The sequence below is a fragment of the Girardinichthys multiradiatus genome, chromosome 5 (assembly GCF_021462225.1).
Source record: "Girardinichthys multiradiatus isolate DD_20200921_A chromosome 5, DD_fGirMul_XY1, whole genome shotgun sequence".
NCBI classification, from domain to species: Eukaryota; Metazoa; Chordata; class Actinopteri; order Cyprinodontiformes; family Goodeidae; genus Girardinichthys; species Girardinichthys multiradiatus.
Window position 1 is genome coordinate 39,959,803 of NC_061798.1, and position 17,161 is coordinate 39,976,963.

General features: G+C 37.6%; 1 protein-coding gene across 4 annotated transcripts in view; it reads right to left on the minus strand.

Moving 5' to 3' along the window:
* mad1l1 (mitotic arrest deficient 1 like 1) overlaps nucleotides 1-17,161 on the minus strand; it is a 120,224-nt gene that overhangs the window by 71,005 nt on the left and 32,058 nt on the right. For all 4 annotated transcript variants that reach the window (XM_047364622.1, XM_047364621.1, XM_047364624.1 and 1 more), the window contains exons 12-15: nucleotides 12,111-12,251; nucleotides 11,396-11,452; nucleotides 9,494-9,585; nucleotides 5,259-5,349 (exon numbers count right to left, since the gene is read on the minus strand). In XM_047364622.1, the coding sequence (XP_047220578.1) occupies nucleotides 5,259-5,349; nucleotides 9,494-9,585; nucleotides 11,396-11,452; nucleotides 12,111-12,251 (381 nt within the window). The remainder of the gene's footprint in view (nucleotides 1-5,258; nucleotides 5,350-9,493; nucleotides 9,586-11,395; nucleotides 11,453-12,110; nucleotides 12,252-17,161) is intronic.

A 17,161-nucleotide genomic window follows, 5' to 3' on the forward strand; every position in this document is an offset into this window, starting at 1 on the left:
AGCATGATCGTCACACTTTTGGCTTTGTTTACAGGTTATAGTTCACTTGAAAAAAGTACAATATGAAATCAAACCGCACCAAACGGAATAAATAAATAAAGTCCCAACCAAGCAGGCAAAACAAACAAGCACACCACAGGACTTTCCTGGTGTCAAATTCTTACTCATAAGCACTCTTCAGTAAAGGTTGTGGTTATAACGCATTAATAGGGTCTTACTGTTAAAAGGTATCGTCAAGAGAAGGGTACAGAAAATTCTGACATTATTCAATAAACCACAGCACTGGTAAGAAAGAAAAGCAGGAGAAAATATGGGACAACATTGACATTACAGAGAACGAGATGAACAAGATGAAAACTTGTCAGGCAGGCTGACAAGACGCCTACAGCAACACTGAGACAGCTAAAGGAATTTCTGGCAGTTATTGTTGGTGTACAACATCATGCAATCTCTTTTATTCTGCGTATGTCTGGACTTTGAGGTAAGGTTGCAAGACAGAAGCCTATTCTTAAAAATACAACATCCATGTTTATCTAGGTAAGTAGCCCAAAACATTGTGGGAAAATGTGTCCTGGTCTGATGAAACCAAAGTCAAAGTTTCAGGTTTAGAATCCCAAAGGATGTGTTTGGTTAACAAAAACCAAAACAAAATGCTGTGCATTATAAATAGATACCATACCCACAGTGAAACATAGTGATTGGAATAACTGGTGTTTTAGTCTAATAAAACATCCTAAATCAGCAACTTTAAGCTGTTTGGAAAAAAGCAGAGAATGGAAAAAAGCTTCGCTTTTTTTTTGTAAAGTATAGATCCTAATCAGCAAAATAATGGCTTCATTATAATTGGAAAATGAAAGTGTTCAGAAGACCCTGGCCCGACAACATTGCATGTTTAAAGCACTTCTGAAAGAGTGAGCAAACATTGCAAAGTCCTTGAAGCATGCAGATACCTTAACCTTTTAACACCTAAACCTCAAAATGTCCATCTGGTCTTTTCTGCCTATTTAACTGTAAAAAAGCCAGAAAATTTCCTCTGAGTTAATGGTTTAACCAATTTTTCTAGAAGACATGGAGCGTTCAATATTTGCAGTTATTTACAATTTATTCTGTCATAAAAGAGTGCATTAACAGGTAAGTGAAGGAAAACAAACATTACAAAATGTTTGGGTTTTAGAGAAAAATAAACACCATTTTAAATATAAAGTTTGAACATTATTGAACATATTTACAAAAACGATGGAGTATTTCTCTTTCAATGTGCAAAAACAGGAAAAAATTAAAAAACTATGTTCAGGCATTTTTCTCTGCAATTTCCTCCTGTAAGGCTATAGACTCAGTCCCTTCACATTTCAGAGCCCTGGTGGTACTGCCAGTGACAGTTCCTGTCTGACTGCAAACACAGGCCCACTTCATAGTCCTCCCCCAACCTGCAGTTCTCTCGTTGCAGAGCACGGCTCCCCAATATGGCTGTCCGACCTTCGGCCTGTCCACTGCTGGTGAGGACAGATCAGTTTAGAAACTGGAGTCTTCTTAGGCTCATCTTTCAGAGAAACTCCAAGGAGGTGTGTAGCAACTTGTCCAAATGTGTTGCGGACAGTTCAGTGCTAAATGGTTTAATTGAATAATAAATAAATAAAAGTTTAACAAAGCAACAGTTTTAAGATATGCACCAGTGTAAACCCTCTTATTTTATATTTCAAATAGGAATATCATTGGAAATTCCATTGAGACCTCTTTTTAAAGTTTTACAAGACTCCTACCAGCAGCTGCAATCTTCTTTCTGAAGGCCTCAGACCCCTCTTAAATCTCCACATGGTGTTGGCTTTCACTTCAACTATGTTTAAATGGTGCAAACCACCTTCAAAATGCTGAGTAACAACATTCTAATCATGTGCACTTATCACAGGTGCCTCTATGTAATTTTAGCCATTTTAAGCGGAAATAAATGTGGGGGTGTCCTAATTTTTTCCTCACCAAATATTAACATTTTGGTTTAAGCTTTACAAAATGTTTTACAAAGTGTTGCATTTGTTTATTCAGTATTGATATTTAATATTTATATGCCCAAATATATATAAAAAACACAGACTTTTATAGTGTCCTAGTTTTTTTCTTTAATGTATTTATTAACGTTTTATCTAAACTGTGACAAATATAAGCATTTATTTATTTTAAAACAGTAATGGTTGGATTATGGTTCTTCTGGCAGGCTGTTTGGTTGTATTTTACTTAATATTTGGTTAATGTCTCTACATTATGAACTGATTTGAAGTCTTTACTGTGCAGGCTGGGAAGTAAGTCCCTATTCATATATATTTTATCCTCACTAGAACCTTCTAGAGTAAACAAAAGAAACTAAGTGGGTTGAAGTAAAGGAAAGCTCAGCTGTGTTTTACAGTCATGAAGAAGTTCACTTTAAATCTGCTAAAGCTAAAATGTTCATACATTTGGTTCCAAACAAATTTCAAAATGCAGTCTTGTGTTTCTGTTAATCATACAGAAAACTTTCAGTGACAGCAATTTGCCATAACAGGGTAATTACTATTTAGCAACCGTATATCTTCACACTTTGCTGAACATTTAATGGCTTTAACAGGTTTTTGCTAATCCTTTAAAAAATATTTGATGGCTTGCTACCTTGATATATTGATGAGCTGCTCAGTCAATTTACAGCAATCTCCATGAAAAAAAAAGCTATTTTATGACATGTTTCATGACAATGAATGGTGGAGAGAGTGATAAAATACAAAGACAGGGTGTAAATTATGGGTTATCATCGTGAGGTTTTTGAGGCAATCGGTTCTGAATATCAGTCACTCATACTTGTCCAGCCATTGATTTCCCCCCTAAAATGGTTCTCCATACAGTCACTCATCACTTAACGCAGACTGACGTGGAGGACTCTTGGTGCGCATTAGACCATGGAGGAGACGTAAAAATTAACTCTTAAGAACAGACCCGATCTATTGACTGTGTGACCTTGAAACCTGTGCAGAAACACACTCCTTCACGCAGTCAGTTGACCGCTGCCTTGAAGGTAGTGGTCATGCTTGAAGAGACATAGATTTCATTTACACCACGGCTAAATGGAACCAACACGCTTGCCCACACAGATTTCATTAAAGCGCCTTGGTAGGCTTAGTTTGGCACAGTGTGAGTTGGGGGGATTTACAGAACCGGACTGAGAAACATGCACTCTCTCCTACACAAGCTGTAAACAGTGCCTTGCAAAAGAGTTTACCTGCAATTTAAATGTTTTTAATTTTATTTTATGTGATGGATCTGCATAAAACAGTCTAAGTTTGTGAAGTAAAAATCGGACAAGTATATAAAAAATACATAAAAAGAAAAAAAATTAAAAATGGCATGTGCATATGTAACCACCCCCTTTCCTATGAAGCCCTTAAAATGTTTTGCTGCAACCAATAACCTCCAAAAGTCACATAATTAGTGAAATTAAGTTCACCCGTGTGCAATTTAAGTGTCACATGATTTGTGAGTATTAACACAGCTTTTCTGAAAGGGCCCAGAGGCTGCAGCACCACTAAGCAAGAGATATCACACCATGAAGACCAAGGAGCTCTCCAAACAAGTCAGGGAAAAAGCTGTCAGGGAGGGGTTTAAAAAAAAAAAATCAAAATCTGATGTTCCCCCAGAGCCCCATCAAATCCATCATCTTCAAATGGAAAGCACATGGTACCACGATAAACCTGCCCAGAGAGGATCACCCACCCAAAACTAACAGACTGGGCAAGAAGAGCAAGAATCAGAGAGGCAGCACAGAGGCCAAAGGTAACCCTGAAGAAGTTGCAGAGTTCCACAGCAGAGACTGAAGTATGTGTCCATAGGACCACAAAAAATTGTACGCTCCACAGAGCTGGGCTTTATGGAAGAGCAGCCATATAAAAGCCATTACTTAGTTTAAAAAATAAGAAGGCATGTTTTGAGTTTGCCAAAAGGCATGTGGGTGACTCCCCAAATGTATGGAGGAAGGTGCTCCGGTCAGATGAGACTAAAATTGAGCTTTTCGGTCATGAAGGAAAACATTATTTCTGGTTCAAACCCAATACATTCCATCACCCCAAGAACACCATCCCCACAGTAAAACATGGTAGTGGTTGAATCATGCTGTGGGGATGTTTTTCAGCAGCAGGGACTGGAAAACTGGTCTGGGTCGATGGAAAGATGGATGATGTTATATACAGGGATGTCTTTAAGCAAAACCTGTCAGCCTGCCTGTGATTTGAGACTGGGATGGAGGTTCACCTTCTAGCAGGACAATGACATACTGCAAAAGTAACACTTGAGTGGTTTAAGGGGAAATATTTAAATGTGTTGGTATAGCCTTGTCAAAGTCCAGACCTCAATCCAATTGAGAAAATGTTGTTAGACTTGAAAATTGCTGTTAACAAGCTAAAACCATCCAACATGAAGGAGCTGGAGCAGTTTTGCTTTGAAGAATGGACAAAAAGCAGCAAAATGTGGCAAGCTCATAGAGATTTCTTCAAAAGGGACTGGCAGCTGTAATTGCCACAAAAGATGGCTTGGTAAAGTACTGACTTTAGGGGGGGGGTGAACAGTTAGGCACACTGAAGTTAGCAGTTATGTTGTCCTATTTATTTTTTTTTTTTGCTTCACAATAAGGAACTAATACATCTTCAAGGCTGTGGGCATGTTCTGTAAAGGAAATGGCCCTAACTCAAACAATCCATTTCAATTCCAGGTTGTGAGGAAAGAAAAACATGAAAAATGCCAAGCGGATGAATATTTTTGCAAGACACTGTATGAGGGAAAAGCATCGTAAAAATAAAAAACAGGCACAGGTGTAGCCAAGAGCTTAATAACTAATTTTGCAAGATTAAAGTAGCTCAATCAAACGTACATTTGTGTCAGCAGTGTTTGATTCCTAAACCTGGCAGGATTAATTTTATTTTATCGCAATTTATTCTCATTTAAAACTTAACAACTAAATTTATTCACCCCAGCCCAAAGCATGCCCACTGTAACCCTTTCATCCAATAAAGGATGGTTTTTAAAAGTCTGCCTTTGGTTCTGTAACTATTCCAATAGGTGCTGCTGTAATGACACCTTGGTTCAATTGTGCTTGAAAAACCGTCAGATATGAGATATGTCTGCGTGCATCAATCCGCAGCTGCATGCAGGATAGGCCGCTACCCTTGGGGTCATTAAATTGGTTCCTTTGTGCCAGACGAGTAAATCCATCACAAAAACCAGTTGGAGGGAAGTTTGGTGCCTACCTGCAGGTTGTGTCTCTCCAGTCTCATCTCCAGAATGTTATTCTGCTCCTCCAAACGCTGTCGGTCTTTCTCTAAATCTTCAATTTTTTGCCTGGAAATTGTAAGCACAAACAAAATATTTACAATTATCAAAAGAAAAAAACAATCAACTGCATGTAACTGATAGGATGAGTTATTCAGAAGTACAGCTCTAGTTAAGCAAGTTTGTGAGGTCTGGGTCAGTTAATAAACCACCATGGGAGCAACCATGAATTCAATTTGACTTAGATGTTCAAATTTTATTATTCAGATTTTTGCAGACTTCAGTATCTTAAATTGAAAACTTTGTAAAAGAAAAATCATCAATCAAGCTTTTCTTTTTTTACTTATGTTCATTCTTACAATAGTTCTATTCATTTACATAAAGAAAAAGCACAAAAATGCAGCCATGTTATATACATTGTTTAACAAGTTATGGCTTGTCAACACCAAACTTGTGCATCATCTCATTACCCATTGTCCACAGTTGTGACAGCAAAGCATCCTGGTCAAATTACAGTTAACACAGCGAAAACACAGGAGCTCCGGAACAATGTTTTTATGAAAGCAGTAGCCTGGAGACCTAAAACAAACGGCACCCTATGGGTTTTATCTCTAACACAGAAAAAACACGAGTAGCTGCTGAAGCTAATCATCATTTATAGGTCCTTCTCAAAATATTAGCATATTGTGATAAAGTTCATTATTTTCCATAATGTAATGATGAAAATTTAACATTCATATATTTTAGATTCATCGCACACTAACTGAAATATTTCAGGTCTTTTATTGTCTTAATACAGATGATTTTGGCATACAGCTCATGAAAACCCAAAATTCCTATCTCACAAAATTAGCATATTTCATCCGACCAATAAAAGAAAAGTGTTTTTAATACAAAAAACGTCAACCTTCAAATAATCATGTACAGTTATGCACTCAATACTTGGTCGGGAATCCTTTGGCAGAAATGACTGCTTCAATGCGGCGTGGCATGGAGGCAATCAGCCTGTGGCACTGCTGAGGTCTTATGGAGGCCCAGGATGCTTCGATAGCGGCCTTTAGCTCATCCAGAGTGTTGGGTCTTGAGTCTCTCAACGTTCTCTTCACAATATCCCACAGATTCTCTATGGGGTTCAGGTCAGGAGAGTTGGCAGGCCAATTGAGCACAGTGATACCATGGTCAGTAAACCATTTACCAGTGGTTTTGGCACTGTGAGCAGGTACCAGGTCGTGCTGAAAAATGAAATCTTCATCTCCATAAAGCTTTTCAGTAGATGGAAGCATGAAGTGCTCCAAAATCTCCTGATAGCTAGCTGCATTGACCCTGCTCTTGATAAAACACAGTGGACCAACACCAGCAGCTGACACGGCACCTCAGACCATCACTGACTGTGGGTACTTGACACTGGACTTCTGGCATTTTGGCATTTCCTTCTCCCCAGTCTTCCTCCAGACTCTGGGACCTTGATTTCCGAATGACATGCAGAATTTGCTTTCATCCAAAAAAAGTACTTTGGACCACTGAGCAACAGTCCAGTGCTGCTTCTCTGTAGCCCAGGTCAGGCACTTCTGCCGCTGTTTCTGGTTCAAAAGTGGCTTGACCTGGGGAATGCGGCACCTGTAGCCCATTTCCTGCACACGCCTGTGCACGGTGGCTCTGGATGTTTCTACTCCAGACTCAGTCCACTGCTTCCGCAGGTCCCCCAAGGTCTGGAATCGGCCCTTCTCCACAATCTTCCTCAGGGTCCGGTCACCTCTTCTCGTTGTGCAGCGTTTTCTGCCACACTTTTTTCTTCCCACAGACTTCCCACTGAGGTGCCTTGATACAGCACTCTGGGAACAGCCTATTCGTTCAGAAATTTCTTTCTGTGTCTTACCCTCTTGCTTGAGGGTGTCAATAGTGGCCTTCTGGACAGCAGTCAGGTCGGCAGTCTTACCCATGATTGGGGTTTTGAGTGATGAACCAGGCTGGGAGTTTTAAAGGCCTCAGGAATCCTTTGCAGGTGTTTAGAGTTAACTCGTTGATTCAGATGATTAGGTTCATAGTTCGTTTAGAGACCCTTTTAATGATATGTGTTTTCACAGAATAAACAAAGAAAGCCTTTTCTTACCCGAAAAACTTTAGGCTCAAAAACAACAGCAGTCAATACCTCAGTCTTAGTCCGTTTAATGTCGACACCAATAGCTTCAACAGGATTTACTCCCTGCTGGAGCTACACTATATTGCCAAAAGTATTGGATCACAACACCAAATTAATGGATTCTGGTGTTACAATCACTTCAATGGCTGCAGATGTATGAAGTTTTGCATGGAGAAACCTGCCTGGCATGCACAGAGTCCTAACCTCAACTTTCTTGAACACCTTTAAGATGAATTGGAACGGACGCTGCAACCCTGGTTTTCCTCATCTAACTGTGAACAGGCTCCTAAACCTTGTGGAAGATGCTTACAGAACAGTTATAATTGCTATTGCTGGCAATGGTCCATCAACAAATTGGACCTTATACACTAAGAATGGGATGTCAAAGTTCATGTACATGTAAAAGTACACAAATACTTTAGTGTATCTGCTGTAGTCGTGGCATCAGTTGTGGTGTCCTCTCCCTTCAGGTTTTGATTGTTACTTTCCTTAAATCCAATATTCTAATTATTTCATAATTCTGGGGCAAAAATCTTAACAGAAACTCTGGCAGTTTATTTTCATGGAGTTGATTCCTAATTGCAGATCATGTGTAGATTATTTATGTAGCAAAAGTGCTCCCTCTATTCTTGATCTGTTGCTATTGATAGACTGCAGATGCATTATGACCTGTCATTTGGTAGTCGTGAGGCTACAAAGGTTTTTTTGTTGTCAAACTGAGCTTTTAAAATCACGTATCTGCTTTGAAACAGAAAACTGGAAAAAGCTTATCATTTTTTCATATTTAGATTTTTTTTACAGGTGATCGTTTTATAAGGGCAAATATGATATTTGCCCTTTTAGAACCTTCAAAGTAAACTAAATTTAACAAAAAAAAGTACAAAATCGCATCTCGGTAAATCAGACTATCATTGCTAAGATAATTTCTGTAATTCAACTCATTATTTAATTTTTCAAAATTTTGATGATTATGGCCTACAGCTTCTGAAAACTCAAAATTATGCCACAAAGGTCATTGTTAAAGACGCTGGCTGTTCAGAGTGCTATATCCACAAAATATTAATGGAAAGTCGATTGGAAGGAAAAACGGGTTGTAAGATGTGTGGACAACAGGGATAACCTTGGTGTTGATCCTCTGTGTTTGATCAAGTCCAAAGTCAGCCCAGGACGCTGTTGAATTGAATTCGATTTCTTTAACAATGAGTGGGGACACAGGATGAACATGTCTATCCCATACTGCACTGATGCAGTAATTCATGTAAAGGGAGCTTCAACCAGAATGTTGAGTGCATATCAGTTTAAAGAACATTGACATATTTTTAAATAGGCTAAAATATATCCCAGCATGAAACTGGGTTTTTGTAAGCCCTGTTCATCAAAATAAAATAAAAATAAAAAAACCTTGCTATATTTGACTGTGTAGTAAATCTACATTATAAATCGAGTTTTATGTTTTGAACTGAATTGCTTAAATAAAATCAACTTTTTAATGTTATTCTAATTAATCGAGATGGACTTTATTAACCCAATCTGTAGTTTTTTGGCTCTGACATATAACTCCCTGGCTTTTTCATGTGGGTTATGCAACTTTATTAAGCTTATTGAAAATTGATTTGAGACAGTTACTGAAATCCCTTTTTCAAGACAAACTTTGATAAATATGTTCTTTCCAGCATGTGGTGGATAATGTCACAATGACATTTCGATATAAATTTCCCATACCAAATAAAAATGTTAGGAGCAGAATTATTTTCCTGGTTTGTGGAGAAGCGGAAACATCTGTTGTTAAATGGCTTTCCTTAAGTCCTGTTTGCTGCCCTGCATCTTCCAGTTATTTTAAAATATAACACACAGCACACTAAAATGTAGCCAATGCATTTCACTTAAAAAAAGGAAGAAGCCATGGATTTTCAAATATACAAAGGTAAATAAATATAATTAATTATGTAGTGTTAAAAAACTGAACATATTTATGACTTTTTAAAGGCTTAAAACTGAGAAAATTAATATTAAATTTTTTTCAAATGCTGCAGAAAACGTGAGTAACTACAACTGGTTGTATAAGTTTATTACCTCAGTATGTTGACCTCTTCTTTGTTCACTAAAGAGCTGCTGTCCGCTCCAGGAACCAGCTGCTTCTTTACAGTCTCCAACTCAAGCTCCACCTAAAACAGACAAGAAGAAAATAAAATTATCTTGATGCAACAACATCACACCATCTTTGAGGGTACCGCCGGCAGAAATTTTTAGCCTGCAGACAGATTCTCTGAACTCTATGTTATCAACTAAGTTCAGCATTCAGCAGATCCTTCACACACACACTCTGTTACTGTGTTTTATAAGGTCCAATTCATTTTTGCTACCCCCGGTTTAATCCGTCTGTGTCTCAGTTATTCGCTGCTTTTGGTCTGTAGTTATGTCTCATTTACATTTGCCAACCAATTTTCCTCTTCCTGACAGTATCTGTCCGTCTTTCAGCAGCTCCCCTCTTAAAGTCTTCCCATGACGAATAAGTAATTACTGCTATACCAGACAGGTGGATTTCATGCGTCGCTACTCATTGCTATGGATGTGTTGATGTTACCTAGGCAACAAGGAGCAGCGAAAAAAAGGAAAATGCAGAGGTGAGCAAAGACTCAAAGGTTTACTGTCCAGCTCTGATGCTTCCAAATAATAGCTGGTTATAACATTACTTAAATGTATATAGTTAAAACTTTTTTTTACATCTCTGGAGATGAAGTGTGATGAAGTATTACCAAAGTAAGCTGTATATGTCGTATCTAAAAAAACAATATTTGCCTGTGTATTGTCATTACTAGAACTTTTTTCAGGAACTACAGTAGTTGTGTAGGGTGAATATTACCTACCTGTGTTTATACTCAATTCACCATGACCAAAACTGACTACCAGGGCAGAAATGTATCCCAGAAGAAGGCCCTGGTAAGGAGGTAGTACCACCTTTCTCCATTTACCAGGAACATTTATGTGGGAGGGTATAGTTCAGTTGTATCAGTTTCAGATAGCCTATAGCTCATATTTTCTGTTAACTTTACCTGTAATAGATTTTAAATTGTCTACGTATGTGGAGAAAATGTAGTAAATCCTTTATTTAATGTTATATTTTAGGGTTTTAAATTCTTTACGTTCTCAGGCACAAATAAAAACCAACCACAGTCCTCCGAGGACCTTTTGTAAGATTTGAAGAAATGAAGGCTTTCCTTAATGTATGTGAATGTTACAAACTTCCTTCAGCACTGAAGAGATCCTAAGAGTTACCTTTTTAGCATCAACTGTTCGGTTTTGACAGGATAAATGAAAATAAACGCAGCTTATGTTTTGGATAATTATTCTTCTGAAAGACTCAGTGATGATGGAGCATCATAGACCCTCCACCATACTTAACAGTGGTCATTAAGTAATTTCCACATATTTATCCTTAGTTTCACTAAAGAACCCAACTAGAGTTTTTGTTTCCAAGAAGCTTAGTCTTAGTCTGATCTGATCTAACATCTGTACTCTCTGGTGGGACAGAAAACACTTTCATGGCAAGGCTTAAAAACAACCTGGATTATGTATAAATACCGTCTAAAACGCATTATGGTGACTTGGTAAATCCATTTTATTGCTCTAATTCTCAAACACTGAACTTTGAAAATATGTGCAACCTCTCTTGCTCACTATGTTTGGTGCAAAAATAAACCTGGTATAAACCTTGTTTGTCATGTTTATTCTAAACTTTTAATTATTGTTCTATTTAAACCGTTGAAATGGCATGTTCTGAGATTTTCCCCATTTTATGTGGATAAGAGAAACCAGCATCTTTGTTTTGCCATATTTGTACTCCCGGCAAACAACAAGTCATGGACTATTAATTAAATGTTTCAAGATGTCTTCAGTTACGTTTATTTTAACTGAACTCTTAATGCATCTTCACCAGGGGTATCTGGTAAATTGTCGAAGCCAGTGTATACGTACTTTTTGCAGCTGTAGTTTGAGTACCCCCGTCTCCTGCTGTGCCTTGGTAAGCTGGGCCTGAATTGACAAAATAATAAGAAAAATAATAGATGTTCTAATACAAAATGTGAAAATGTACGTAGAATAATAGATACAGCTAGAGACCACTTACTAACAAACTTCTGCATAGGTTCCCTGTGTCCAGTTTTATCAGTAGTAAATGTAAATTTTTAGATTAATCTGTCAGTGTACACAATACAACTAATAAAAAAAATGTCAAAGAACATCAAGCATAAGAAATATGCAAGTGAGTAAAGAAGAGTAAATAGGTAGGTAAGGTAAGTTTGTTTATATAGCGCTTTTCAGCAACGAGACACTCAAAGCGCTGTAAATACAATTACAATACAATCACAAAGCCAATAAACACAGATACAGACACAGAAAAACAAATCAAATGATTAAATCAAACAACAGAGGTAATTTAAAAAAGTAAAATAAAATAAAGAGAATAGAATAGAATGATGGACAAGAAAATGAAAGGAAAATTGGACTGAAAACGCAACTAATCATGCCTAGATGGCACAGTCAAAGGCCACACTAAACAAATAAGTTTTTAATCTGGATTTAAAGCAACTTAGGGTTTCGGCGCTTTTACAGTTTTCTGGCAGTTTATTCCAAATAATAAGTTTGTTCTGAAAACTTTAAAGTTAATGACACCCAGAAAGCAATCACACACCTCCATCTCTGTGTTGTGACTTTGCGTCCTCTGCAGAACCTCTTCTGCCTCTTTGACTCGTTTGCTCAGTTGAGGAGAGTACTCGTTTGATGCCAGCTCACTGTCATAAGACTCCAGCAAAGCACGCATGCCATCACGCTCCTGGAACACAAATAAAAATTCAAAACGACATAATAAAGATGATCATTCTTTTCTGATGTATTTTTAGCAAAGAAAAGCAAACAGACAGATAGAGACCGATACCAAAAGCTTCAATAAACACAGCAGCGGTATTACAAAAACTCTGCCTGAACAAAGCAGTTCAGTTGTGACATAATTTCAACATTTTTCATTTAATACTACTTTAAGTCCTTTCAATATACAGGCCCTTCTCAAAATATTAGCATATTGTGATAAAGTTCATTATTTTCCATAATGTCATGATGAAAATTTAACATTCATATATTTTAGATTCATTGCACACTAACTGAAATATTTCAGGTCTTTTATTGTCTTAATACGGATGAGTTTGGCATACAGCTCATGAAAACCCAAAATTCCTATCTCACAAAATTAGCATATCATTAAAAGGGTCTCTAAACGAGCTATGAACCTAATCATCTGAATCAAGGAGTTAACTCTAAACACCTGCAAAAGATTCCTGAGGCCTTTAAAACTCCCAGCCTGGTTCATCACTCAAAACCCCAATCATGGGTAAGACTGCCGACCTGACTGCTGTCCAGAAGGCCACTATTGACACCCTCAAGCAAGAGGGTAAGACACAGAAAGAAATTTCTGAACGAATAGGCTGTTCCCAGAGTGCTGTATCAAGGCACCTCAGTGGGAAGTCTGTGGGAAGGAAAAAGTGTGGCAGAAAACGCTGCACAACGAGAAGAGGTGACCGGACCCTGAGGAAGATTGTGGAGAAGGGCAGATTCCAGACCTTGGGGGACCTGCGGAAGCAGTGGACTGAGTCTGGAGTAGAAACATCCAGAGCCACCGTGCACAGGCGTGTGCAGGAAATGGGCTACAGGTGCCGCATTCCCCAGGTCAAGCCACTTTTGAACCAGAAACAGCGGCAGAAGCGCTTGACCTGGGCTACAGAGAAGCAGCACTGGACTGTTGCTCAGTGGTCCAAAGTACGTTTTTTGGATGAAAGCAAATTCTGCATGTCATTCGGAAATCAAGGTGCCAGAGTCTGGAGGAAGACTGGGGAGAAGGAAATGCCAAAATGCCAGAAGTCCAGTGTCAAGTACCCACAGTCAGTGATGGTCTGGGGTGCCGTGTCAGCTGCTGGTGTTGGTCCACTGTGTTTTATCAAGGGCAGGGTCAATGCAGCTAGCTATCAGGAGATTTTGGAGCAATTCATGCTTCCATCTGCTGAAAAGCTTTATGGAGATGAAGATTTCATTTTTCAGCACGACCTGGCACCTGCTCACAGTGCCAAAACCACTGGTAAATGGTTTACTGACCATGGTATCACTGTGCTCAATTGGCCTGCCAACTCTCCTGACCCGAACCCCATAGAGAATCTGTGGGATATTGTGAAGAGAACGTTGAGAGACTCAAGACCCAACACTCTGGATGAGCTAAAGGCCGCTATCGAAGCATCCTGGGCCTCCATAAGACCTCAGCAGTGCCACAGGCTGATTGCCTCCATGCCACGCCGCATTGAAGCAGTCATTTCTGCAAAAGGATTCCCGACCAAGTATTGAGTGCATAACTGTACATGATTATTTGAAGGTTGACGTTTTTTGTATTAAAAACACTTTTCTTTTATTGGTCGGATGAAATATGCTAATTTTGTGAGATAGGAATTTTGGGTTTTCATGAGCTGTATGCCAAAATCATCCGTATTAAGACAATAAAAGACCTGAAATATTTCAGTTAGTGTGCAATGAATCTAAAATATATTAATGTTAAATTTTCATCATGACATTATGGAAAATAATGAACTTTATCACAATATGCTAATATTTTGAGAAGGACCTGTATTCTAAAGGTGACAAAAATTTTGCATTACATTGTGAGATATTACAAACAGATCCTTTAAAATGGTCAATTTAAATGAGTCTTCTGCACATATTTTGGTTAACACAGTTCTGAGATCATTCTTTCAGCTTGTAAAGGTAAACAAAAGTGTAGAATCATGTTTCTGACGCCCTTCGTTACACTTGTCTTTGACTTGACTTTGAAACTTAATTGATCTCCCAAGTGGAAATTTGTTTGTCCCAGCATAAAACACATTATAAACCAATAAAAGTCTAGGAGACACATAGGCATACAACTCAATGTCTGTTTTTGTCCTTTTCTGTTTTGTTTTCTGTAAGAACAGACCATAACACCTGGCTAGAGAGAATTTGTTGTATTCAGCATTTTTTGTCAGAGCTACTTCTGAGCTGTCAATCAGGGCACTTTGAAACATTGCTACTACATTTTAGGAAACTGATCATGTGGGCAAAAATTCACTTTTTGGTAACCAAGGTATAGACAAAAAAATAAAAAAATCAGTACTCTTGATGAGAACATTTAAAATTTAACTTGAGGCAAAACTAGGATGCTTAGATTTATAAGCTGGTCAAATACTAAATAAAGATTAGGATCTGGTTCTGGATCCTTTCACTTGTCCCTACAAAACTTTACAAAATAATGTATTTCAATAACAACATTGTTTTTATTTTAATCTTTTTCTGATTTATCTGTGTATATGAAAGTGTTTTGCAGGACTGTCTAATGTGTTTAGGTCATCTAAATTGATATATTTTTTTCTCAGTTGTTAAGACATGTTTTCAATACTGAAAATATGTCTTTGTGTCTTGATAAAATACCACAATAGACATACTTTTTACATCAGGCAACTATAGCTTTGGGTTATGGTCAGTAATCTATACTTGTTGTGGGGGTTCTAAAAATAGCAGAAGCTTAAGAAAAAAAATTGGTGGTTGCAGTGAAAAAAAAAAAAATTTAAAAATTATACATTCACATATTGGAAAAGCTCAAGGGAAAACACAGGATGTCAAACATTGTTAATTGCAGCTTTAAAAGACTGAAGCTTTTCCTTCCAATAAATTGGGAGTCAAAGTTTGTAGTACATATAGGTACATATGTCTGTACTATAAAAAACAGGCAGTCAAAGTTTGGAGGCATAGTATGTGTTCATAAATAAAACTCATCCCCACTCTGTCATCATTTCCAAGTAGTTTGATAGAAAAGTCGTGTTATTTTCTCAGCTGCTGAAACAAATGTTTTTAATTCCCCAGAGCTTTGTTTTTATACATGATAAAGTGTTTTCTTTTTAACTTTCTTTCATAAATAGCCAGGCTAGGATCATATATGTTTTTTACAACATATAAATATATAATCATGTTTACAAATTTCTAAAATCAATCCTAAAAACAGCTGATGACTGGAATCGGACGATTTCCAGCTTGACTGGCCATGAAAAGCGACCATCTTGGTAAAAACTCAAAAATGCAATTATTTCCAATTAGTAAACACACAGAAACCGCCACCAGGTAGCTGAAACAGCCAGCTTCTTTGATGTGGAAGTTTTAACTAAGGGAAGAGGCTATTATCTATGTTCAGTATCAATGAAATGTTTAAAAATGAAGATTAAGGGATCAAAGAGATGTAGAAAGCTATTTATAAAGGAAACTGGATTTTCCATGACATTCCTAGACATTTCTGTATTTCATTTAAGGTGTCACAAAGCACGAGAGAGTAAGACTTTCAGCAGAAAACACTAAGACTAAAGGGAGTAGAGGAACATTGTCATTTAATCTTTTGAGCTTTAACACTGCCTAGCAGCCTTAAGGAAGTCTTTTTGAAGCTAAGGTTCTTCATTCTCTAAGGAATAAACAGACTTTTAATAGTGAAAGCACACTCGCGATTTTGTCTGTTTTAAACATAGAAAAAAAAAAAACATTTCACAGCAACTGCTTAATCAGAATCAGAATCAGAAAAGCTTTATTGCCAAGTACGTTTTTGGACATACAAGGAATTTGTTTTGGCGTAGTCAGTGCAATACAATACAAATTAAACAGTATAAACATATCTACAATATAATATAAATATATGTGCATAGTTTTAAGTGAGTGAGAGTAAGTATAGAGCAGTATAAGATGCAAGAGCAAAGACACTGTGTAATGCCTACTTTGTTTTTAATATAAATGGTTTAAAATGGCTACTGGAAAGAAGGTTAGAAATATGTATCTTCTAAGATCACAATTCTTAAGGAGAAATTGGAATCTGCAGAAAAAGTTGCATCAGAGAGTCAAATTACCTACAAAATTCTAATTGGCACATCTTTGATCAATACCTAATCAGTGAAAGAGGCAAGATTATATCACATGGTCAAAAAACACAAAAGCACCTGGCTGGTTTTATAACACGTTTCGATGCCAAGTAAGGAGAATGTTCCAGGTGCTGTCAGAGGCAGCTGATAATTATATCTAAAGACAGGACTGAACCTCATCTGTTTCATGGTGGTGACATTAGGAAAGAACAACACAGAACAGAACTGAGCTCAAAGAGACATAGGCAGCCAGAGAGAGACACAGAACCTAATTCAAGTTAGTTGATCTTTGATCAAGGTTATAAAATGAAGTCCCTTCAGGATTATAAATCAATGAAAGTGAAAACCAGTCGTACTGTTCAGCATTAGTGAGTCTGGCAGATCTAAGTATAGAGACACAGGAAACACATTCATATCTAGTAAGAGAGGTTAAAGAATTGCAGTCTGAGAAAACAACCTACATTTCAAGAATGTAGGTTGGAACACAGGAAGACAAAGGACATGCAAAAAACCTTAGGATGCTTTTGTAACCCCGGTTCTCTGACCAGCAAGTGAGAGGCTTACAAAAGGGACCTCCCTAAAAGTGACTTCATCCAAAGTCCCTGTTAAACAGCCAGCCACTTATTGGCTGAGGACAAATATGTCAGTGCCAAGGGGGCCATGACCTACCCCCACCTATCTATAGGGCTGGCACTACACAGGCAGATAATTTAAAAAGTATTTTCCTTGCTATGAATGAGCAAGGAATGTGGGTTTGTATTGCAGTGTTTTGCAAAAT